The sequence below is a fragment of the Opisthocomus hoazin genome, chromosome 8 (assembly GCF_030867145.1).
Source record: "Opisthocomus hoazin isolate bOpiHoa1 chromosome 8, bOpiHoa1.hap1, whole genome shotgun sequence".
Taxonomy (NCBI): Eukaryota; Metazoa; Chordata; class Aves; order Opisthocomiformes; family Opisthocomidae; genus Opisthocomus; species Opisthocomus hoazin.
Window position 1 is genome coordinate 72988582 of NC_134421.1, and position 25381 is coordinate 73013962.

Sequence of the window (25381 nt, forward strand, 5' to 3'; positions counted from 1 at the left end):
GGACTGGCTGAACCGGCTTAGAGTAGTGTAGCTAAATGGGTTTAATACATGCCATTTGAACGGTTATATTTCCTGTTCCTCATATTAGCTCCTTTTTTGGCCTTGAGTAATTTGAGAGGAATAACAAGATTTGTGACACAGGGCTTGATTCCGTCCTTCTATTCTTCTTCTTTTTAATTGAGGGGAGGAAAAGAAAAAAAACAATTAAAACTTACCCTTTAAAAACAGGAGTCAAAACCCCGAGCAGGTTGCAGGGTGACAACAGATGCTATCTTGCTCATCACCAGAGGAATGTGGGCTTTTCTGCTGTAGAGGTTAAAACCAGAACTTATCTATTCTCAAAAATTGCAGTGAGTTTTTTCTCGGAGAGCGACCAGCGTGCAAAACCTGTTCTTTGGGCGGGGCTCGGCAGTTCTACATTTCGTTCCTGATAGACGACTGCTTTATTTTCTAAAGTTTATGGGTCAGAAGAAATAAACCTTTTCAGTGCATCTGTGTTGCAGACTCAGCTTGGGATTTGAAATCTCATAGCTCGTGAATCACCACCAGCAATAAAGGTTTTTAAATGTGCAGCAGAGACGGAGCCCAGGTTTTCCTGTGTTTCTGAGTGGCTGCTTTATTGAATATTTGGATTTCAACAGCTGCAAGAGCACGAATACTGCAGGGCTTTCCTTTGTTTCTGCATGCGTGTTGAATTTGTCAACTGCTTTGGGACCTCCTCTTGGCGGGGTGCTGTTGGGAAGTGTTTTACTGGGATGTTTACCTTCAGAGAGGTCGAGAGAATTTGGGCTTTGAGAAAGCTCTGACCGTTGAGGCTCTGAAGGAAGGCTTGTTCTCATGGTATGGAAAACCACATTCACTCAAGACCTGAAGATCTTTGTAGTAAAACAGATTACCCCAAGAAACTGAGTATGCACCAAGATTTTGCATGTGTGCAGACATCGACTCAGACCCTAAAAGAGCGCGTAACAGCTCTAAGCAACTTTTTAGCAGAAGAGAAAACTCTGACCTGCTCAGCATAAAGTTAATTTACCACCAAGCTTTGCTTTTAGCAGTTGCTAACAATTTCTTTTTTTTTTTTTTTTTTTCCTCTTGCAAAGGAAAACTTCTAGGCGCTCCCTGGCGAACTGGGAGCTCAGTGTTCCTTCTGCCAAAGGGCAGTTCAGCTTGCACACAAAGGCTTTGGGATTGCATGGCTGGAGAGGAGCTGCTGCTCCCAGTGGGAGCCACGGAGCTGAGCCACTCCGTGGAGATCTGGGCTTGTTAAATGAGGCCCATGTGCAGTGAGTCACGCTCTGCAGCCGCCCGCCTCTGCTGAGGCCCCATACTCATCTGGGGATGCCCAGCGTTTAATATTTGCACCTGCTTTTTGCTTTCTTCCTCCAGGTTTTCATCCAGAATCGGAAGAGTCGAGTCCCCTTTTGCAGACAGCGGTTTCGGTGCTGCAGAGCTCCTACTTGCACTCTACATCTCAGGACAGTTTTCAGTACAACCGAGCAATTCTGGTGGAAAATGATGTTTTTCAAAGGGAGGTAAGGCTGCTGGGGGAGCCGGGTGTTGCTGGCAGCTCGGGAAAGGGTGGCATTTCTTTGGGAGCTGCAGACTTTTTTGAACACTCGTTTATGGGCAGGTCTGTCTTTCCTTTGCAGCACATGGCTGACCTGCCTGCCTCGTAGAGCCCCATTTGCAGTTCCTGACTGAAGGGAGCCTTTTCTTTGCTTTCTTGCCCTTCTTCCTTCCCAATCTGATCAGGAACAAAAGGTCCATTCAGGCAATGTTGCCAAACATTCAACAGCAGTTCTGGAGCAGGGCTTCGGGGCAGGTTGAAATCCTGGTTTGATACCTAGCAGGAGAGCTTGAATGTTGTTGCACTTCTGCCGATTCACAGTAAGGGAGATTTCCATGTGGTGTTGCTTTTGTCTGCCCTCACACCTGTGCAGGCACCAGTTTTAACCCCGTTTGCCTTTCTCCAGCTGACTGGAGTGTGCACAGAACCACTTTTAAAATGACTTCATTTCTACACTCCCGCTGTCATTGGCGTGGAAGACAGGCTGTCTTCCCTGGGGACTGGAGATGACCAGTCTGCTGGTTGTCATGAATTAAATAGAGCTTAGACATTTTGCCTAAAACTGGGATAGTCACCGTGGAGCTGGATAAAAAACTGGGAAAGCAGGTATCAAGTCATTTGTTGATTTGCCTGTGAGTTCTAAAGCCAAAATAAGCAAAAGCAGTGATGAGATTATTGTTTTCTTGTGTTCTAACCCTGTTTAAAAAATCCCATCCTTTTACAACTTGTTTTATTAAAGCCCGAAAACTTCATGGACTCAGACCCGGCTCTGTTTGCTCCCGTGATGTTCTCCCTGTCTGTGCTGAGAACATGCTCTGCTTTAATTATCAGAAAAAGAAATTGGAGTAATGTGTTATTTGGCTGTAGCCAAACCCTCTGAGCTGTAGCTGCATGATAGCGCCTGCCCTCTAGTCAAATAGTCTAGGCTACCCTGGCCAGTGGAGAGAGAGAGGTGCCTCCAAGCATCTCCCCTTCTGTAGGGAGAAAAATGTAATAAATCTGTAGTCACAAACAGACTAAAGCAAAGTGTTGTTGTATCTTCTGCAGCTCAAAGCTTTTGCCCAAGCAAAGGAAGCCGCTGGGTACAGCTGGGAGGAGCTGGAGGAGACCTTTGCATTTCTCCTGTTTGATAATGAAGAAGAGGTAACCTGAAATGTTTATTCTGCTTAAGAAGTTTGATGCCAAGTGTGCTGTCCCACCAAAGCCCAGCTGATCTGTTGACTGAAAAGTCCTGGCTCTCTGTAGCCCGGTCACCAGTGCAGTTACTACTGTATAAATAGTCCAGAGCAAGTTCTGAAAGCAGCTCTGGGAGGTTTTAGTGGTGGATCTTCTCTTGCATCTCTCCAGTCAATCACTATTTGAGATTTGGCTGCCTTCTTTGCCTTCTGCAGGGAGACAGAAGGAGTCTGCCTTTGTCCCAGTGGTTTTATGGTCAAGTACAGGCAAGTGAAACCTTTCATGTATGCTGAGAAAAGTGCCTTTGTGACAGAAGACAGGAGTTTGTCAGGTGGTTTGGGGCAAGTTCCCTTGTTTTTGCCAGCTGGGTGGAGAGAGAGCCTGACACAGCTGTTGGGAAAGTTATTCCTGCCCATTTTTCACAAGGATGCTTTTGATTTTGTGAAGAGAGTTTGTCTACACAAGGATGCTCAGAGAATCTAGTGGGAATTCACTGTTAATGTGATTTAATGAGTTTGGATTGAGCTACACTGAAATAAACCACTTTCAGTCTCAGTTTGAGTGCGTGAATTTTCCCGCTTCATTTTGGCTGTTTGAAATTTAGCACAGTCTGTGCCAAGTGACTGAGCTCCTTGTAGAGTCCCTAGGAAAGAGGCAGCTCTCCAAGGACAGTTGGACCTCATTTAATGCAGGTATCTAAAATCCTTGGGCTAAAATCGCTCTCAGGAGGTGCTTCTCTCTCTGTTGTTCAGAGAAGTCTAGCTGGCTAAACGTTTACCATTTAGGAGGCAGAAGTTAGGTGTGATGAGTGCCCCATGTTGCTTCCAAAGGAACTGACTGCAGTTTGACTGGTTTGCTTTTATTTCTCGCCTGTAATGAGTTCAAACTGCTCCTGTTGTCGCTCTTCAGTCAATATATATCTGGGCTTTGCACACTTTGATGAATCAGCTTTGGACGTGGATTAAATGAAAGCTGGTGAGATGCTCCCATGGTAGTAATTGTGCCTATGGAGGAGTGAGCACAGAGTAGCAAATGTTTTTTTCGCCTTCACACCAGCCCCGTTGCATTTATTTTTCCACAGATTGCCCATGCAGATAAAGAAAGTGCAAAGTCCAGCCTTGCGCTTGTCGTCGTTTCTGGAGATGTTGGATTTTTTCCAGATTTTTCAAAGCTTTTGCCTCCATGGAGGTGTTTGTAGCAACACTTGATAAATACAAGTATTTAGTATCTGAAACTACAGATTCTCTTCCTGTGGACATTGTGTTTAGCTTTCTTTATACCGCAGGTGTTTGGGGACTGTAAAGGTCTGTAATTGACTTGCAGCACATGTTTGCCTGTTGCAAGTATTTTGCCAGCTGTCGTGCTACAGATTCCAGTAGCTCTGTCCCCTGTCTTTGAAAATAGATGGTAAAAGAGGCTGTCTCTTCTTTTGAAGGCAAAAGAGGTGTGTCAGACGGGCCTCCGTGTAAACAGCAGTTCCATTTCCACGCTTGGTGACCCAGCGAAAGGTAAGATTTCCATTCAGAGGACCAAGAGACCTGTTCACTATTCTGGGGATACTGACTCCTTTAAAAACAAAAGCAACAGGCCTGACAAACTCCTGGTACTGCCTTGTTATTTAATATAAAAATCCACGGAAACTCCCGTGTTTTTGACATGGGAAACTGCATTTGTTTGGGTCAAGCAAGCAGCAGTGTTTTCCCTCTGCCCCCTCAACCAGATGAGGATGGGATCTTCCCCAGGGATTGTTATCGTCTCTTCACCTCTCCATTTCACGCTTTTTCTCCTTTGTTAATAACAGCCTTTGTCGCCAAAGTGGCTTTTTGGCAGCTCTCCCCACCGGTTTGCTCTTCGGAGACTGCTGCGCTTTTGCCAACGGTGCTGTTAATAACCAGAGCAGATCGTGACATGTCGAAGCCCTTTTCAGTCTGTGCTTGTTCCTTGCCCAAAGGTCTGGGGCCTCAAGACGTGCAATGCAGGACACGTTACTCAAACAAATCCTTCTGCCAGAAGCAGAACGTCTCCCGGTGCTCATCCCGCAAGTCTTTGCAGGCCAAGACACCTAATTATTGAGCAGCTAATGGCAGTGAATGCAAAACCAAGCAAGAACTGGTTATTTATCTGGGTGTATATATATATATTAGTCCGGATCGACTGAGATGAATATTATGGTGTGTCTCTTTGTAGCCCTTCCCCTGCCCAGTCCCTGTTTCACCCCTTGTACTTCTTTGCCCGTCTGGTCTACAAGTATAAAGCAGGAGTGAAGAGCCACCCCCCCCACCCCACAATAAATCAACACGTGATATGCCCTGGGCACGGAGAAGGGATGGGAATGAGCCATATCAAAGTGGGCCTTGTCACAGGGTAGAAGGTTTATGTTGGTTTCTTGGACACTTAAGGGCCATAAAGAGCCAAGGAAGGGGCATGGGAGGGTCTGTGCCATGCCATGGGCCTGCTCTTGTGCCCCCACAGCTTGTGTTCCCCACATATGAACATCCACATTGCCTTTGCATGACTCCAAATTGAGCAAAGTACCTGCCCCACTTACAGTCTGACCTGGAAGCCCTTCACCAGATCTTCCTGTAAGAGATAAACCCTTGCTCACTATGTTTTCATGTAGTGTGGGCAGAACTAGTGTTAGCTGGGCTGCTTCTCCCAGGAGAAACACAAGTTCACTCCTTTCCTAGAGCTGACCCCGAAACATACAATGCCGTTCTATACCAGCAGTCAAAAGAAAGGAAAAGAGTCAGAAAGAGTTTCACCCTCTTTCTGGCAGCGAGCACTACTCTGGTTTGCAGCACTGGCTCTGCAGAGACTCCCATTTCCTCGAGGAGGGTCCTCTTTACAGGGTTTTTTTGGCAATCGGCTTTACTCGACAGATGATTCACATTATTCTGCATTGCTTTGTTTTAACAGGCGTTTATGTTTCCAAGTATGCAGACTGTCTTCATCCGAGACCCTGGTATCATGGAGAATCAGGCTATATTGTCATTTTTAAGCTAATTAAGGTAAAATGCAAGTCTTTCTTTTTATGTGGAATGGTTTTCACAAGCTGCTATACAGAGCAAGCAGTTTTTAAGTAGTCATTGGTGCCCATCACTGGTGGGGTGTAAAATCAGCTGTGTTAAGAACTTGTCGGAATTTTTGACTATGGGATGTATTAAGCTAGAAAGCAAGAGATCAAACTGGGCTTGACTGGTGGCCTGCAGGACAGCAGAGGATACAGAGGACCTTCCAGTTCCACCGCTGAGATCAGAAATTCCCCATAGGGTCACCTTTTTCCCCGGACTCTCGTGCATTTTGGGAGTTTGAAGCGGGGAGCCCTAAGGTGGTTCAGATCACCGCCCCATTCTTTTCCTCCATGGGGCTGGCGTGTGGCCCCTTTCTTCCCTGCCCACTGGCTCCTGCTCTCTGTGGCTGGCACCGAAAACACGCTGCACCCGTTTGCTCTCCCGAGCAGCACAGATTTGTCTGCCATGCCAAACTCAGCCAAGTCAGACCCTCATGTTTGGAAGGACACAAACGCACGCAACCCCCCCACAGTGGTAGGGAGTGTGGGGCTGCCAGCAACACTGTCTTTAGGGGAAAAGGAGGGTTCAAGGGTCTCTTAAAATACATTTCTGCAAATAATTATGTGTTGGGTTGGTTTTTTTTTTGGTAAATTTTCTGGTGCAGGGGAAGGTCAAGGTGGTATCTGAGAATTACACTACCAGCTATACCTGCCCGTCTCCCGGCTATGACTGCCACGTCGCCATGAGCAGAAGCAGCACAGCATCAGAGACCAGCCCCTGCCAGGCCTTCGAGCAAAGCCAGGTATAGGTTTGCAACGGGACTGTGCAGACCGCTTGCTTGCAGGCTGCAGGCGAACACGCTGCTGGCCCAGGTGCCTCGCTCGTTCCTCACCTTGTTTTTTCATCTGTCTTTCCCTTCTCACCCCAGTATTACGTGTACGAAGTGTCCGATGGCAGCACTGCCGAGCGGCCCAGGCAGATCTGCCCGTACATGGTCATCGCCTGCCAGTACAGGGAGCCGAAGGAAATGCCCGTCTTAGCTATAGAGAGCCTGTAAGCAACTTGCTGTCGTTCCAAAATACCCGGTGGCTTTTGTGGGCTGTTTTTCCTTTTCCCGTTGCTAAATGTTCCTCTTTGTCTCCCTTTTCTCTAGACCTGAGCTTAATCACAAAGGTAGGAGCGCCTGGTGATTGTTTTTGTTTTACACGTGTACCTTTCTCTGTTTGCCCTCCTCTCCTGTCCTGTTTTCCCTGAGCCGTTCTCCCTTTTGCCTGTAGCGTTGTACTGTCCATGGAGGGGGCAGCTCTCCATCCGGGGCCAGCTCTTGTGCAACATCGCCCTGAGGACCCCGTACAGCTCCACAATTCCAGCCCAGCTGTAAGTCGCACCTTTCTCTTCTTTCCATGCGATTTGTGGAGGGTGAAGCGTTGCACCTTTGGGTGTCTGTTTACCGGAGAAATCCAGTTTTGTCTCTCCTGCCCTATCCTTTCTATGAGGAGCATCTTCTTGCAGCTGTACCAGCTTACCGCCTGCGCTGTTGGGCCAATCATTGGTGTCAGGAAAGTGGTGCTGGGCAGCCAGCGGTGCAGTGTCACAGCAACAGCTGGATGAGGACATGAGATCAGGCCCTGAACTGCAGCTGGGAAACGGCTGTGTTTTGTCATCTCTTTTTGTTAACTGCTTTGGGAAGTTGATTCCAAATCAATGATTCCTGCTTGGGATTTTTCTCCATTGGAGAAGTGGGCTTCCTGATGGCGTGTGTGCGATCAGCCGGGTGTGTTTACAGATCGGCGCGATGGCAAATAAAGTATTGAGGTAACTAGCATTCAAAAAAATGAGATATTTAAAATCTTCAGTAGTCAGAAACCAGCCAGCAGGCAGCAATTTGAAACAGCCACGAATATCAGTGTTTGGGGGTGTTTACCAACAGGATCCTCAAATCAGCAAAGTGCTAAGCAAGCTGTACCTTCTCCAGCCTTCTCCGTTGCTGCTTTCTCTGGTTTCACAGTGAGAGGGCAGCCAGAGCTCTTTGCTGTGCTTAATCCTGAGAGCCTTTTATGCTTGTGATCTCACTGTCTGTTGTTATCCCCACAGGCCTCCCAACCTGGACATTAACTATGTCATGGGTTTGTCCGACTTGAAGAAAAAGCTACCGGAAGCTGCATTTGGGAAAAGAAATTACATTGAGAATGAAGGTAAGCGCAAAACCTGCTGGCGTGGTGAGTAACATAGGCTTGTGCTGTGCCACAGGAATTGCCAGAGCTCACGTACACGTAGCACTAGGTCCTGTCTTGAAGGGTGGCTGATTGCAGATAAAGGAGGAAAAATGCCAAGGCAGCACAGGGATGTTTTCCTGTCCGCACTTCGTATGGTCTCCCGGTTTGATACAATCCCCTTCCCAAAGCAGCCCTTGAATCAGCCCGTTCCTGAGACAGGACAGGTTGGGAGACCCTGTTTTGAGACCTGGGGTTCCATCCTGAGAGGTGCCAAATATGGTGGAACTGAAAGCAGATGCAGGGAGACAGACTTTCCCCTGCTTACATGATCTCCCTACGAGGTGAGGGACACTCCATCTCTTAGGGTATGATCCAGCATCTCCTGCATCTGGGCAGATGGAGGGTTGCTGCCAGCCAAAGCCAGAAGATGTGGCTGCCTGCAGCAGCTCTGCAAGTTGCTATGGGTCACCTGCTTCAAGGGACTGACGGTGAATGACAGTGTGAGAGGGGAGAGGAGTCCAGAGCTCTTGGGGAGAGGCAGGGAATGCCCAGCAATTGGCAAATAAAAGCATAGATTTGGGGAAGGGAGGGAAAGACTCTACTGTCCTCTTAGTGGTGCTAAAAGACCTCACTTGCCTATAGTCAGCCACTCTCTGCCCTGGTAAGTGCGGGGCGGGGAGGAGGAGCCCTGTGTCTAACTACACTTTGGGGTTCATACTGCTGATTGATTTTTGGGCTGGAGTTTTGACGAGCCTGGCAGCTCTCAGCCCCGAGGTGTTGAGCTCCCGATGGCTGTGAGTGGCTGCACGTTACAGCGAGTGTGCAGTTACTGAGACGAGTACCGCAGGCTGCACGTGGAGAGCTCTGGATGTGATTTCCAGAAGCTCCAGGTGCATTTCCGTGTCGTCTTGCACCAAAATAAGTGTGGATTGCTGCAGTGTTACCTCCCATCTGTGGATCAGCTCTGCTGAGCCAGGTCGAGGCACTGATCGGGCCGGCTGGCAGCCAAAACATTCCTGTTTTGGGGGTTAGCATTTAGCTTACAGTTCAGATGGACACAGGATAGTGCGAGGGCAGGGGAGGAGGCAGGAGAAGTGGGAGAGGCCACAGCAACTCTTGATGAAGGTTCTGTGGAGCCACAGTCTTAAGATCAGCTGGTGAAAGAGAGGAAATACTTGAACAGAAGAATTTTGCTGTCAAATTTGGAGGGGTAAGGTGGGTCCAAGGTCTTGCCTTTGTTAAACTCCTTTGGGGATCAGAGTGTGGAATAAGGATGCTCCATAGCAGGGGAGAATATGGCATGTTAGGATGAAATATTTCCCTCTAAAAGGCTCCCTGTCTCTGCTGAAGCACACAGCATTGATTAAATTTCTTTCATTAGCTGTGGAGATAAGATAGGAAACATCTCCTGTGAACCATGGGTTGAAGAGGGATCTCACTGCGATATGAAACTCACTGCGATATGAATGCGTATACTCATCCACCAGTACTCGGGGGTACTGGTGGATGAGAAGCTCAACATGAGCTGGCAATGTGCGCTTGCAGCCCTGAAAGCCAACCGTATGCTGGGCTGCATCAAGAGAAGCGTGGCCAGCAGGGCGAGGGAGGGGATTCTGCCCCTTTACTCTGCTCTCGTGAGACCCCACCTGGAGTCCTGCGTCCAGCTCTGGAGCCCCCAACAGAAGAAGGACATGGATGTGTTGGAGCGGGTCCAGAGGAGGGCCACGAAGATGATCCGAGGGCTGGAGCACCTCTCCTACGAGGACAGGCTGAGGGAGTGGGGGCTGTTCAGCCTGGAGAAGAGAAGGCTCCGGGGTGACCTTAGAGCAGCTGCCAGTGCCTGGAGGGGCCTACAGGAAGGATGGAGAGGGGCTTTTCACAAGGGTGTGTAGTGATAGGACAAGGGAGAATGGCTCTAAACTAAAAGAGGGCAGATTTCGATTAGATATTAGGAAGAAATTCTTCCCCATGAGGGTGGTGAGGCCCTGGCCCAGGATGCCCAGAGAAGCTGTGGCTGCCCCCTCCCTGGCAGTGTTGAAGGCCAGGTTGGATGGAGCTCTGAGCACCCTGGTCTGGTGGAAGATGTCCCTGCTGATGGCAGGGGGGTTGGAACCAGATGATCTTTAAGGTCCCTTCCAACCCAAACCATTCTATGAATCTGTGATTCTGTACCAGCTTAGACCAGTGCTTCCATCAATTGCACACGCATCTTCCTGGTACGGGAGCACTTGTTTGTTCAGAGTTGATGCGAGAGGCAGGCACTATTTCAACATCAAATTCTCTCTCTTTTGTCTGCAGTCTGCTTTCAGGGTGTTTACTTCAGCCTGTATGAAGTAGAAATATCAAATAAGGATCAATATAAAATGGATCAGTTAGTAGAAAATTTGAAGGACAAGGACTTGGTAAGTATTTTAAAACATTGTTGTGCTGGGAAGAAAGTGGACTTTTAAGTGATCTCTTGAAACTTTTGGTAACATTATTCGCAGATTCTGAACTAATGCAAAATGTAATGAATTTCCCTGCTTTAAGTATTATTTTCCTGCTTTGTTATTCTCAAACGTAGTTTAGTCTTTCTGTGTATAAACTGTTAACTGAAGATTACCCACTATGAGCTGGGAACTGATTTCTAGGGTGAGCATGCCCTGCTGAGCAGAAGGCATTATACCAGGCAAACCTCTTCTTTAGTTACATTTATGCCAGATGAAATTATTTTATTGTGTTTATTAATGATTTTCCCCCTTGCATTGCGAACGGCACGCTGGACGAGGATTGCAAGGGGATCTTGTCTATTAAGAAAGCAGAAGCAAAGTGCCCCAATGCCAAAATGATAATTACTAAGCGAAAGACACAAGCTGCCACGTGCCTGCCTTTCTCCCTCGCGGCTGAAAAATAGCCCCCACTCAGCTACTCACAGTTACGCTGCCGAAACTTCCAGGAGCTCTGCAGATGTTGAGATTTTTCCTTTTTTTAATGGAGAATTTCCCTTGACATATATGATCTGATAAGGCTTTTTTCCAGCACACGGGAGTCTTTTTGTTCCCAGTGTGATCATCACGTCTCCTTGTGACTCCAAGCGGTGAACTTCACCCCTGCGGAGCACAGCACCTGCGTCTCTGCTGGGATTTGTGCTTGGTTTGGCTTTGGCTTTGCTGCTGGTGGTTCTTCTCTCACATTTGATGCTTCCTGTAGATTCAGAGTTGTAAATTGGTGGCCACAAACTCGCAGCAGGCTGGGCACATCCCTCCCTCGCTGGAAGTTGCCAGTGGCCCATGAAATGCCTGGAAGTGCTGTCACTGTGCGGCACTGCCGAAGAGTTATAGAATCATAGAAAGTTTTGGGTTGGAAGGGACCCCTAGAGGTCATCTAGTCCAACCCCCCCGCAGCGAGCAGGGACACCGCTAACTAGATCAGGTTGCTCAGAGCCCTGTCCAACCTGGCCTTGAATGTTTCCAGGGATGGGGCCTCCACTACCTCTCTGGGCAACCCGTTCCAGTGTTTCACCACCCTCATTGTAAAGAATTTCTTCCTTATATCCAGCCTAAACCTACCCTGTTTTAGTTTAAAACCATTACCCCTCGTCCTGTCACTGCTGTCTCTACTAAAAAGATTGTCCCCATCTTTCCTATAGGCTCCCTTTAAGTACTGAAAGGCTGCAATCAGGTCTCCCCGCAGCCTTCTCTTCTCCAGGCTGAACAAGCCCAACTCTCTCAGCCTGTCCTCATAGGAGTTGCCCACTGATGTGCAACTTCCTGCACGTAACGAACTGGAGCAAGTGCTTGTTGTGGATTCCTCTAAGAAAAACACTCTGACTCTCTAAAGTATTGATTAAAATGTCTTTTCTTGGTAACAACATGAGAAGAAAAAAATGGGATAGCAGAGACACCCTTCACGTGCAGGTAATCCCGAACATCAGCATCAGTTGGATCTCTGGTTGGGAGACACATCTGTCTGTGCTCCAGCTCATCTTGAGGTTCCCAGTGTCTGAAGGGACGTAAGTTTACCTATGCTATTCCTTTTTTCTTCTCCCGTTCTCCCCATAAAAAGATATTTTTATAGAATCATAGGTTGGAAAAAACCTCTAAGTCATCAAGTCCAACCGTCACCCCAACACCCCCACGCCTGCTAAACCATGTCCCCAAGTGCCACAGCCACACGGTTTTTTGAACCCCTCCAGCGATGGGGACTCCCCCACTGCTCTGGGCAGCCTGGTCCAATGCCTGACTACTCTCAGGAAAGGAATTTTTCCCAATATCCAATCTAAACCTCCCCTGATGCAATTTGAGGCCATTGCCTTTCGTCCTATTCCTGGTTACCTGGGAGAAGAGACCAACCCCTGCCTCAGTACACCTTCCTTTCAGGTAGTTGTAGAGAGCAATAAGGTCCCCCTCAGCCTCCTCTTCTCCAGCCTGAACAGCCCCAGCTCCCTCAGCCGCTCCTCATCAGACTTGTTCTCCAGAACAAGCCTCGCAGCCTCGCTGCCCTTCTCTGGACACGCTCCAGCCCCTCCAGGTCCTGCTGGGAGTGAGGGGCCCAAAGCTGAGCACAGCACTCGAGGTGCGGCCCCACCAGTGCCCAGTACAGGGGCCTGATCCCTGCCCTGGTCCTGCTGGCCACCTCATTGCTGATCCAAGCCAGGATGGCCTTGGCCTTCTTGCCCACCTGGGCACACTGCTGGCTCCTGTTCAGCCGGCTGTTGACCAGCACCCCCAGGGCCTTTTCTGCCGGGCAGCTCTCCAGCCACTGCTCCCCAAGCCTGGAGCGTTGCGTGGGGTTGGTGTGACCCAAGGGCAGGACCCAGCACTTGGCCTTGTTGAACCTCATGCAGTTGGCCTCGGCCCATCGCTCCAGTCTGTCCAGACCCCTCTGCGGAGCCTTTCTACCCTCAAGCACACCAACACTCCCACCCAACTTGGTGTTATCTCTAACTTTAATCAATACTTTACAGAGTCTTTGTGCCTTTTTTACTGGGATCCATGATAACTGCTTGTTCTGGTGCATTACACCGTGTTTGCAGCCACTGAGGCTTGGAACGTGTGTCCTGCCAAGCGCAGCGGAGCTGGGCTCTCTAGAGGAGTTGAGGAAGATGAGATGGTTGAGTTGTGGCCGTGAGCAGTTTGGTATTGAATTCCACCAGGAGCATCATTTCCCTAGAGCTTCCCCGCCCTCGTATTGCTGTGAAACCGGATTAAAATATCTCCCTATTTCAGCGAGGCAACAGTCACAGCCCCTTTTGGGCGTTCTTCTTCCCTCCCCTGAGTGTGCTGGTGACCGGCTCGTGGGTGAATCCGCTTTGGCGGCAGCTCCCAAAAGCGCGAATGAAAAACGCGCTCCGTATTCTTTCCCTTTCCGTGGTGCGTGGGCCGGGCACCCGGCCTTGTGCAGGGCCCAAGTGAAAATGAAAGGGTGGCTGGGGCTAGGTGGGGTTGCTGAGCCAAGCTGCAGTGCTCTGGGTGCTCGGTGACGTCTCTCAGCTCGGTGCCAGGTTATGGCTTCACTTTCCTCCTCACCTGCTAGAAAATCGTCCTGTTAGAGAAACCACAGCGATTTAATTGAGCTGGATTTATGCAGCGGAGATGCTGGCTCTTATCCCCTCTGCTCTGCTGGCTTCAGACAGAATCACAGAATCACAGAATAGTAGGGGTTGGAAGGGACCTCTGTGGGTCATCTAGTCCAACCCTCCTGCCGAAGCAGGGTCACCTACAGCAGGCTGCACAGGACCTTGTCCAGGCGGGTCTTGAATATCTCCAGAGAAGGAGACTCCACAACCTCCCTGGGCAGCCTGTTCCAGTGCTCCGTCACCCTCAGAGGGAAGAAGTTCTTCCTCATGTTCAGATGGAACTTCCTGTGCCTCAGTTTGTGCCCATTGCCCCTTGTCCTGTCACTGGGCACCACTGAAAAGAGCTTGGCCCCATCCTCCTGACACCCACCCTTTAGATATTTGTAAGCATTTATAAGGTCCCCTCTCAGCTTTCTCTTCTCCAGGCTGAACAAGCCCAGCTCCCTCAGCCTCTCCTCGTAGGGGAGATGTTCCAGTCCCCTCACCATCCTCGTAGCCCTCCGCTGGACTCTCTCCAGTAGCTCTTCATCTTTCTTGAACTGGGGAGCCCAGAACTGGACACAGTACTCTAGATGAGGCCTCACTAGGGCAGGACAAGACAACCAAAGCAAGGAGCTAACTGTTCTGAATAGTGAATGTTATACTGAAATTGTTCAGCGTTTCCAAAGTTGTTCTGTTGTCCTGGAGAAATGAGGCTGTGGGCATTAGTCCAATCCTCTGCTATGTCTGAATGTATTGAAAGGGCTCAGTGAAGTTTCACAGGGCGTTAGAAGCCCTAGGGTTATTCAGTTCCTGTAAGTTTCCTGAAAAGATGTGTCTGCATGGAAGAAGGAGATCCGAATGAGCGTCCCCACGGAAGGAAAGGCAGCCCAGGCCAAGCTCTGCGATGAGGCATCAAGCAACACCCAAACACAAGAAATGCCTCGATAAGTGCACATCCCTTTTCAGACACGGAGTCATCCAGCTCTGAGACAGTCGCAGGCATCTCTTAGACTCAGCAAATTTTTTTTTTTTCAGATATTAATTGATACTGCTGCTGCTAATAAGCAAGCTGCATGGCCTGAACTTTGGCCAGGCTGGTGGCTGGAACAGTCGGTTGTGTTTTGTCAGATGCTGGTGTCCAGCTTTGGTTTCCCTGCTGGAAAACCCTCCCTTTAGGCTGCTGAGAGCGATTCCTGGCTGAGATGCCCATGAGCTTTTGAACGGAAGGGATTAAAACTATTAACCTTGTTCATTAATTGCAGCCAGTTTGGCTAACCATATTTATTTTTTAAGGCATAGATAGGAGGAATTTGAGAACTGAATAACAGCATAAATGGAATATTTTGGGTTACAGGCCCCAGCTGACCGAAGTGGCAAGGACCGAACAGTGTCCTCAACAGGGAATGAGCCAGTGGTGTTGGCACACGTTCGTCGGCAGTCAGGGCTTGTTGACAGTCACCCTGACTGATAAAAAATGTGCGAAGGAGGAAAGGGAGTGGTTACTCTAACTTTATATGTGTTTGTCCTAGGCAATCATCAAATATTTGCAAGATCAAGGAGTCCTTATTCTCCTCACGTCCTCTGCCTTGGCGCGAGACGATGGTAAGACATGGCTACATAGAAACCAAGATCTGTGCTTAAACATCCTGCTCTGTTTTAGAGACGGAGGGTGGACACCCTCCATCTAAACAAAACGTGTTGCTTTCTTTCGTAGGTTTTGACCCTAAGGAGCCCGTCAGCCTCCTGGCCCTGTTTCTGTTCACCTCGTCCCGGTCGGTGTGCCTGAGAGGTAGGGAGGTTCCCTCTGCTGGCTTCACACACTGGTTTGGGTGCAGGATCCTCACCAGAGGGTTCTTACAGACACATTGCTCTTGAAAAGCTGATTTCTCTGCTCAGAACCACCTACAGCTTTAGCGCAAAGGGTGTTAAAAGAGGAGAGAAATGTCCCAACTCTCTAGCTGTGCTGCAATTTAAGCTGATCTAAACCAGGTTCCCTGGCTCGCCCATTCACTGCACATCCTCGCCCCTTTGCAGGAAGATGATGGGAGTGAAAAATAATTATTTTTCTCCCTCTCAGGCCATTTGCAGCAACATCTGCTGCCTAAACTGTCTTATGTGTGCACATGGGAGTCTGACTCCTGCAGAGCCTGGCTTGCATCCCTAAAGGTGCTCAGGAGCTGTGCTCAGGGGGCAAAACAACACATTGCACACACTGGACCCTGATGTGATTTGCTAAACTAGCAGGAAAACGGCCTGCCCTAAAAAATGTGAATTGTTTTTTGCTGAGTTAACAAGTAAAATGGGCTTTGTGAAAGGTCACTGCTGGCGTGGGCCGGGGAAGGAGAGGTGAGGAAGGGGCATTGCTCCCTAAAGAGCCAGCGAAAGTTTTTGGAGGCTCAACCCTGTTGTGCGAGTTCTCTGTTGTGGGATCTGTAAATGCTGGTAGCGGGGCCGTGACGACCGGTCCGGGTGTGGGACGGGCGAGGGAGCGAGGCAGGGAGATGGTGTTGGGCAGAGCCACGGTGCTTTGCTGCCAGCAAGGTGAGTCACGGCTCTGGGACCCGGGAGGGGAATCCGGGATGTTTGCAGCCCCAAAACTTGCTTCTTTTCATGCAGAACAAACACAGAGGCACTAAATAAGAGAAAACAAAGACTGCACAGTTTGAACCTGCAGATCTTGAAATAAGAATGAGCTCCAACCTCTGTTGCATGTGCTTCAATTTTTCTCTGTATCTGTTGGCTTTATACTGCACTGTTTACGTGGAAATATTAATACTATAATTTCCTCTTGTGGAGATAAAGAAAGCTACAGCTCTGCCTCCCCTGGACAGCTTCATCCGCGCACCTCTCACGACATCCACTCCACCAGTAGTACTTCTACCCTGGCAGATCCCCAAGCAACGTTACAGACAGGGGCCTTCTGCTCTGCGTAACTTCTGGCTTGCTTTTTGTTGAGTCATCCTGGGACAAGCCAAGAGGCTGTTTGTGCCAGCGCACGCTGGCGTCTCAGTCCGCCTCTGTGTGAGTGATGGCTGGCGTTGCCGACGGAGCGTGCCCAGCTCCCCTCGCCGGAAGATGAAATCGGCAGAAGGGCCCGCAGGACTTACCAGCACATCCCAGCACGGATTATTTTGTCCTTTTCGGTGTTTAACCTCCAGCTATAAACTTTCTCCTTCAGGATCCACCTGTGAAGTGGGCTTGTAAGTCGGGTGAAGACGTGGTGGTAACTTGGCAGTGTGGGGTGTGAATGTCCTTGATGCCTGAATTCAGTCAGCCTGGCTTTAAGGACATGCTGCTGGTGGCTGTGTTAGCGTGGCATCTGTTGTAGTTTGTTTTCTAGGTGTAGGAGAGAGACAGGCTCTTCTGGAAGCAGAATGAAGATCCAAAGTGCCAGGTCAAACCTGGGGTCAGTACGTTGTTGCTGTGATGCCTGAAATTTGGTGAGGTGAAGGGAGAAAATGCACGGAGACCAGACTGGAGGTGGGAGCTGACCACCCAGGTATTGAGATCCTGCTGACCAGCCTCACAACGGTCAGAAGATGCCCTCCATAGCAGAGGGGTCTGGTCCTGAAAGGCTGACTGCGAGCACTGTGCACTGGAGGAGACGGAAACAGGGCAAGGAGGTGTTTGTCTTGAGTGGACTTGTTATGTTTATTCCGTCTGAACATGAGGAAGAACTTCTTCCCTCTGAGGGTGACGGAGCACTGGAACAGGCTGCCCAGGGAGGTTGTGGAGTCTCCTTCTCTGGAGATATTCAGGACCCGCCTGGACAAGGTCCTGTGCAGCCTGCTGTAGGTGACCCTGCTTCAGCAGGAGGGTTGGACTAGATGACCCACAGAGGTCCCTTCCAACCCCTACTATTCTGTGATTTTGTGAAGAAGGTGGTGGAGACAGCAGAGGGCACCAGGCATAAGGAGCGTCCCAGAGCGAAGACGGTGCAAGCAGCTGGTTGGTAGGAAGGTTTGGGGCTGTAGCAGACGTTGCCTGTGGCTGGTGTTGATGCTAAAGAGGAGGCAAACCCTGGGCAGCCAGAGAGCCGCTGGCAGCGAAATGCGGAGGCAGGGGGAGAGGGTAACATTAAGCAGACGCTGCTTGTTGTTAACGTGTCGCAATATGAATGCTGGTGGCTGCCAGATGTTTTCCCTCTGGTGCCAGCAGGAATCCTGCATGTGCTGTCCCGTTCTGCCTACGCAAGCAACCTTACCCCAGCCAGCCGTGACTGTCCCCTGGGTCTGAGACCTCGCTGGGGTTAGAAACCCTTTTTGCTTTAGGGCTTCTCCTTTCTATGAAGGTAAGCAGAGCTGTGGAGGGACTAGGGGTTGAAAAGGGATGGTCGCCGAAGACAGCAGGGGTGCAGGGGAGACGCGAAGAGAAAAGGGGGTGAAGGATGGACGCATTTGAAGTCGCTCAGCTCAGACTCGAAGCATGAATAATGTTTCCCGTTTCGAAACAAGCAGCCTCTGAAGCTGTTCCCTTCCTGTCCAGACAGCCGTCGGGAGAAATGTAGGGCAGGAGTAACAAGCCCGCTGTGCAGACGTGCCGCAGCGTTCCCGAGCCAGCAGCGGAGGCAAGCAGCTGGGAGCCGGCTCGTGGGGACACCTGGGCTTGCCGGTAACAAGGACCAGCATTGCCAGCGTAAGGCAGCAGCAGGGCCAGTAGATGAAGAAAATCACACCTCTGGGAGGGGAAAAGAAACGGCTTTGCCTTGCTGGGAAGAGATGTAATGAGGAAGGGCACTGGGGTTGTCGGCCTGGCCCTGCAGCCAAAAGAAACCTCGGAGTGGAATCATAACACGCAGACGGGTCAAGCCTGCGGGTGCAAAACATCAGCATCAGACTGCTGGGTTGCACCGAATGAAGCCGGAGAAGCCTGGCTTGTGCGGAAGGGGAGCTCCACTGACAGACTCCGCATATCGCACCAGCTCTCCAGGCGTTTCTGGACATTGAAGGGACACTGCTGTACCAAGCAGAGCCTACTTCCGCGGTGACATCTGCGAAGGCGGGCACCATCAAGCCCTGGGACTCGTTTGTGTTGGTCTCTGTTGGGAGCTAAACTTCTACGATGCCATGCACTGTGCATGGCAGGGCATGAGACCTGCTGAAATGAGAAACACCAACTGTTTTCAGTAGGATCAGTCCTTCAGCTTTAGAAAATCACCCAGGGGTTCATGTTGTTTGTTTATATGGTCCTCAGGTCTGCTTGGGGGAGTCTGCATTTCCCATCCCACTCCTGAGCACGTGTGGTGTCTTCGTGTGAAGCACATCCACCCACGCTGACGGCAGGTAGAGATGGAGCTGCTGGAGGTTGCGTCTGAACAGGAACATAAACAGCGCAAGTGGTCTGAAAACAGTGCTAGTCTAAACACCCTGCATGGGCAACCCTGAATTCAAACAGATTTAAAGAAAAACCAACAAAACCCCTGTATTTTCAGAGCTCTGACTGTCCTAAATGTTTGATGTAGCAAGAATTGCTGGAGTGAAGGGACTTAGACCACTATGCGTGCGATCTCACCCTGTAATTTCCTGCAGAACGGGGCTAGCTGATTCAACAGCCGACTTTCATCTTAGTTTAGTCCACTTTTGGCTCCCACGTGCAATTCTCTTTTACCTTCAGCAGTTACAAGCATCCATCAAACCAGGACGTCGCCTCTGGGGCTAGGTTTTTGTAGGTTGGCTTCTGGGGCTGTTTCGTAGCTTTCATGTTCTGTTAGCATGTAACAGTGAGGTGATTTGGGGAACCTAATTCTTTTTTAATATGAGTAAAATTCTATTCCTTTTCATTTCGCAGCTGAAAACCACGATCCAAAAGATAAAAGGGAAGATAGTGACGAGAGTGGCATCTCATTAAAAATAGCTTCAGTTTTGCCTGGACTTCGCTATGCCTTACAGAAAGCCACCAGTTCTTCGTGGGAAGACACGGTTGGTACCAGTGTACGCATCAAACAGCACTTCCAGGAATACGCAAAGCTTGATCAAAATCCACAGCCCACCTCTGGCCAAACCAGTGAAATTCCCCTTTCTTCTCTCCTCTCACCAACTGAGGATGAATGTACTAATCCCTTCAGAAAATGCTCAGAGCAATACTTCTCCCAGCTGCAGCGTTACCTCTCCGATCCCAGCGGCTACACTCTGGAAATGTCGGCTGCCTTAGGATGTTTGTCTGGTGCTGTTCAGTCTCTTTGCTGCCATTCGGAGGCAGATTGTAAAGTGGAATTCTCTTCAGTTGTGCCACACCCTATTCCTCGCAACACAGCAGTGGAAATAAAAGTCACAAGTGAAAACCCAAAGCCCACTGTGGGGCTGGACCAGAGTGGTGAAGGGCCCACAAAAGATCCCGACTCAACCAGCAAGCTATGGGTGCAGCAGAGCAGGAGGAAATCCAGCCGAGCCGTTGTGACCAGCACCAGAAAGAAGTGGTCACCCCTCAAGATGCAAATGCATCCTACAGGGGACAGCAGCAGGAACAGGAAAGTAACCAAGAAGAAGAAAATCAACATCTCTTTCTCTTTTCCGAAAAAGCCAGGGCTCACAGCCAGTTCCAGCGAGCCCATGCTTAAATTAGCCAATTTGCAGTTTCCTCACAGAAGGAAAAGAGGTAAGTGCTGTATAAATGGGACTGACTTTCTCCTGCTTTTCTGGGGTATCCAACTGGGATAGTCAGTGTTCACTAGGAGCCGTGTCCTCTCGCCATCCCCCCAGGGGCCCCAAGCAAGCAGACACCTCCTGAGAGCATCCAAACAGGTCTCTGCAGTCTCTTGTTCAACCTGGGAAGGAGCCCAGGGCTGTGACGAGGGATTTCAGTGAAGATGCCTGCAACCCGGTGCAGTGGTCCCTGCTGTTGCCTTCCTTTGCTTACGGGTGACTGTGCACGGGGACACCAGCCAGTTCATGCTTATTGCATCCCTTGTCCACAGCCTGTCAATGGCTGAGGCAAGGAGCAGTTGCCAAATCTGTGGTCGTTACAGGTTGCCAAGATAATCAACCACTGTACGTGGTCGGGTTGTGACTCCCTGAGAGTCAGCTTTCTTGCTGTAGCCTTGGGGCAACGAGAAGCGTGAGATTGATCCTGCCCAACTTTCTGCTGATATCTGGCCTGAGCTACTCGTATGAGGTGTTTCAGTGGCATAAATCATCCTCTGAAGGCTCCTGCTGAGGATAGGCTAAGCCTCTCCTTTTGAGCCAGCCTGAGCCTCCACCTGTCATCCAGAGACACTCTTAAAGTGGGTTGAGATGAATCTCAGCCTTGGTGCCGAAGCGTGGCCGAAAACATCCAGAGGAACCTCCCCTGGCGCTTACAGACATCACAGGTAGTGGCAGCACCAGTGGAAACGGGCTGTCGCGTAGCACAGGGGGTGGTGCGGCGTCTGCGGGCTCTGACCTGGTCAGCTCTGCTTCAGGTTCCATCGAGCTGTGTCCTGCAGCGCGCTGGGTGACATTAGTGATGGACCTGGGAGAGGTTCTTGTGTGCTTCTTGGAGAGGTGAATGAAGTACCCTTGGGGTGCAAGTGTGCCAGGCAGGAATTAGAGTGGCTTATCCCCAGAGAACACCTAGGTCAGGAGAGCAGGCTTTTAATGAGCTGAAGAAGTGATGTTTAATTTTTAATAACTGCTTACTGATCACTTGCATCAGTAGCAAACCCATTTGTAAGATCAGATGCATAAATCAAGTCGTTGAAGATGACTCCGCCGCTGCCGATCATTTGTAAAGCAGTCCTTCCACATTCCTTAGCTGGGTGTTTTGCAATTATCCCCATTTAATCTGAATATGTCTCAAACACAAATAAACACCCTCCCTTTTCCTTGTCCCAGGTGCGGAGGTCCTGTCTGCAGAATTTGTGCACAAAACACAGTCTGAACCTGACCAGAAGAAAACCTCAGCTCGCGACGATCCTGGCTTGGAAACAAAGAGACCAAAGACACTGAAGAGCCCAGACATCAAAAAGGTTCCTGTTGCTGAGACTGTCACGAAGCCAGGGAAAAGCAAGACGCTAAGAAGTGTGGCTAACAGCCCATCGAAACCTCAAGCCAAAAAGCAAGCAGAAAGTGGTAAGCGCGCTGTTCCCTGTGGAGAACTTTCCTTTAAAAGCCGAGCCAACAAACGTCACGGTGGGGTCGTGACCAGATGATAGTAACAGCACGTTCGGCAGCAGCCAGAGGGCCTCATGACATTTGGTGCTGAGGGTTGGGGTCTGAGTGCTGCTGCCCCACAGCCTGCAGGCTCCCAGTTACGCTGTCGTAGGGCAAAATACGAAGGCGACTGAAAATCGCTGCTGCAGGATGTCCAGACTACACAGGGTGTTTTCCAAGTCCTTTCCTAAGACCTCAGTTTGCGTCCTTGGCTGGGATAGTTTAAAAAGTCTGATTTTTAACCGCTGAGCTCTGAAACTGCGTTGAGGGAGCTGACGCACAGAGCTTTCTGAGCTCTGCTCGTAGCCAGCGTCTGCCTAGGTTTTTAGTCCGTTAGGTTGTAAATCCGGTCGTTTTAAAGTTAAGAGTCAAATTGTCGCAGCCTTGGCAGGCAGACTGCGGCGTGGACAGCCCCTGAGCGTAGCGTCTGCAGGTGCTGGCTGGGAGTCTGCTGTTAAACTGAGAACCAACATTACTCTGCCAAAATAAATGATGGAACAGAAGGGTAATTTTCTGTTAATTTGTCGTGTTTGCTCACACTCGCGCTTTGATGTCCTTCTTCAGATCTGTCTCTGGTCTTTCTTTTTTTCCCCCTTCCTGGGGAGGTGAAGGCTTTGAAGACTGGTTTAGCCACCTCGGCTCAGTTTATCTGTTCTTCTTGGTCTTTTATTGCCACGTGTTCCTGAAACGTGGCACTTTTCATCAGCATGCACGTATCAAATGCCACCCCATGTTGCCTTTCATCACATGGGGGTTCCCAGAGCAGATCTGGCCAGCGCTGTCACACGGGCAGGCTGTCAGTTGGGTCCTGCTGAATGCCAGGATCCGCCAAAAATGCAAAATAAAAGTGTTCAGCAGTAAGAAATACTCAATTTATATGCCCTACTATGCAGTTCCCAAGGAAATTAAATGTAACACATAGGACTCTAGCACAGATGTGATTTAGTAGGGTTTTACCTGAAGAGAGATTATTGTGCTGGTTTTTAGTAGAAGGCATTAACCTTATTTAATGACTTCGTACTGTTTTTACGAACGTGGGCCTTGAGCCATGGCGAGGGGCATTTTTAACGCCGAAAACTAAATGAACACTTATTTGCTGTGCTCTGGCTGCCTTTGGCTGCCCCCAGGTTTCAGCGTGAGCTCTGGGTTGCAGCTCAGGGTTAGGTGATGCTCTTGAGACGATGTGCTGTGGGAAGGATGAGGGCAGGGTGGGTTTCCTTTGTGTTTTAGAGGGTGGTTTTTTTTTTGTAACTGTGGGTTGTTGAAAGCATAGCATAGGGTTTAGCTGTGAAAATAGATTGCAGATTTATCTGCAAATACTCAAACTAGAAGAAAATTTAAAGCAAAATAAAAAGGATTAAGGAGACGCCTAAAAGACCTCAGGCTGTATTTAAGCGGCCAAACTGCCCTCTGCACAGAAGCCAAGGGAAATTTTTTTTTTCACAGAATAGTAGGGGTTGGAAGGGACCTCTGTGGGTCATCTAGTCCAACCCTCCTGCCGAAGCAGGGTCACCTACAGCAGGCTGCACAGGACCTTGTCCAGGCGGGTCCTGAATATCTCCAGAGAAGGAGACTCCACAACCTCCCTGGGCAGCCTGTTCCAGTGCTCCGTCACCCTCAGAGGGAAGAAGTTCTTCCTCATGTTCAGACGGAACTTCCTCTGCCTCAGTTTGTGCCCATTGCCCCTTGTCCTGTCACTGGGCACCACTGAAAAGAGCTTCGTTCGCTCTGGATCCCATGCCTTTTATTTCTGAGAATAAGCCTCATTCCTGAAGCCGCTTAGATCCCAGCTCTGGACACTTTTGTAGAAGCCACAGAAGTGGTTTTGTAGCATGACCATGGAGGTGGTTTTTTTTAAGTGTACAAATTCCATGTTGGAGAGACACCTTCTTCCTGCCAAGCTGAAAGCCTGCTTAGAACCCCTACTTGAGGCAGAGCTGTGTGGCCTTCATTTATTCTCTGACTTTGTTTTTCTCACGCAGAGTGGAAGGAGCCATTCTCTGTCCTCCCGAGCGAAGTTTCTTCCCAGTGCCACGGAGCGGATGGCCAAACGAGCGAGTTTTACCCAGGCGGGGTTGCTGATCTCGGTTTCGATCTGAAGGGGAATGACTACGAGTCCCACGCCTTGAACTTGCTGGCTGATCTGGCTCTGGGGTCTTGTGTTCCTTCGTTTATCCCCAGGGACAGCGGGATCGTCGCTGTGTCCTGCAGCCCCTCCGGCGACTCTGCAAAGGAGCAGCAGAGTCACCGCAAGCACAAATCCTTACGAGTTGCTTCTGACCACGAATACCACAGGGTGGACAAGCTTGAAAAGGGAGCCACCTCTCCTAGCAAAGCATCGCCGAACCAGAAGCTTCCTCCTGCTGAAAAAATAGACTTAAATGACGTGAATTCTATTCCCAGGGAGAAAAGCCCTGGGATTTTCAGCAAGAAGAACAGTGCGAGCCCCAGCCCTGCAAAACCCCAAGCGTTGCCTCCAAGAGAGACTCAAGAAGCCGTTGAGGTGAACAAGCACTCCTTCATCTCTGTTGAGCACTCGTACGCCTCGCAGATGCCTGAGCACTCAAAGAAACACTTGTATCCCAGAGGTGCTCCCTACCCCGGACCAGCACCCTCCAGAAACGGAACCAGGAACGCCCGAGCAGGACCTTTGGTTGGGAAAGTCCTGCCTTTCCGCCACCAGCAGAACAGCACCCACCACCAGCGGCCCTTCGAGGCTGTGACGACGAAGCGCAGGAGCAGCCTGCTCTGCCCCAGACTGAAGGAGGACTTCGCCAAGTCCCACGCAGTGAACGTCTGCGGCGAGTCCCTGAAGGTGACGTGCCACTGGGAGGCAGAGTATCTCTTCAATCTGGACAGCAGGTACACCAATGATGCCCTGGAGAAAACAGTCATCCGCGCCCTGCACGGGTAAGTCGGTCTGGGAGTCCGTCTACAGGGGACATCTCTTGCTGGATGTCTGGAGAGCTGTTGGAAGGGGCTTTCTTTGCTCTTTTCTGCCTTGCTTTGCATGATAATTGCCTTTTTCCCCACGCTCAGATGCCCGGTTTTGCTCTGTTAAAGCTGGAGTGTCTTCCCTGCAGAGAAGGACTTGGGGATACTGGTGGGTGACAAATAGGACATGACCCAGAAAGCCAGCCGACCCCTGGGCTGCATCCCCAGCAGCGTGGGCACAGGGTGAGGGAGGGGATTCTGCCCCTCTGCCCCGCTCTGCTGAGACCCCCCGGGAGCCCTGCGTCCAGCTCTGGAGCCCTCAGCACAGGGCAGAGCTGGAGCTGTGGGAGCGGGGCCAGAGGAGGCCCCAGCAATGATGTGAGGGCTGGAACCCCTCTGCTGGGAGGAAAGGCTGGGAGAGCTGGGGCTGCTCAGCCTGGGGAGGAGAAGGCTGCGGGGAGACCTTGTAGTGGCCTTTTGATATATGAAGGGGGCTTATAGGAAAGATGGAGAAAAACTTTCTACCAAGGCATGTAAGTGACAGGACAAGGGGCAACGGTTTTAAACTGAGAGAGGGCAGGTTTGGATTGGACATAAGGAAGAAACGTTTTACAAGGAGGATGGTGAGGCACTGAAACAGGTTGTGGATGCCCCATCCTTGGAAGCGTTCAAGGTCAGGTTGGACGGGACTTGAAGCAGCCTGATCCAGTGGAAGATGTCACAGAATCACAGAATGGTAGGGGTTGGAAGGGACCTCTGTGGGTCATCTAGTCCAACCCTCTTGCCAAAGCAGGGTCACCTACAGCAGGCTG

The 25381-nt window shown here is 50.1% G+C and overlaps 1 protein-coding gene across 3 annotated transcripts in view; it reads left to right on the top strand.

The window, feature by feature from the left end:
* TASOR2 (transcription activation suppressor family member 2) overlaps positions 1–25381 on the top strand; it is a 53918-nt gene that overhangs the window by 11829 nt on the left and 16708 nt on the right. For 2 of the 3 annotated variants that reach the window (XM_075428569.1, XM_075428570.1), the window contains exons 2-16: positions 1387–1532; positions 2615–2710; positions 4179–4251; positions 5660–5751; positions 6419–6556; positions 6683–6807; positions 6908–6927; positions 7032–7131; positions 7849–7949; positions 10269–10372; positions 15039–15111; positions 15224–15298; positions 19297–20103; positions 21318–21554; positions 23618–24545. In XM_075428569.1, the coding sequence (XP_075284684.1) occupies positions 1387–1532; positions 2615–2710; positions 4179–4251; positions 5660–5751; positions 6419–6556; positions 6683–6807; positions 6908–6927; positions 7032–7131; positions 7849–7949; positions 10269–10372; positions 15039–15111; positions 15224–15298; positions 19297–20103; positions 21318–21554; positions 23618–24545 (3115 nt within the window). Of the gene's footprint in view, positions 1–1386; positions 1533–2614; positions 2711–4178; positions 4252–5659; positions 5752–6418; positions 6557–6682; positions 6808–6907; positions 6928–7031; positions 7132–7848; positions 7950–10268; positions 10373–15038; positions 15112–15223; positions 15299–19296; positions 20104–21317; positions 21555–23617; positions 24546–25381 lie in introns of those variants that run through there. The other variant, XM_075428571.1, reaches the window with a different exon arrangement.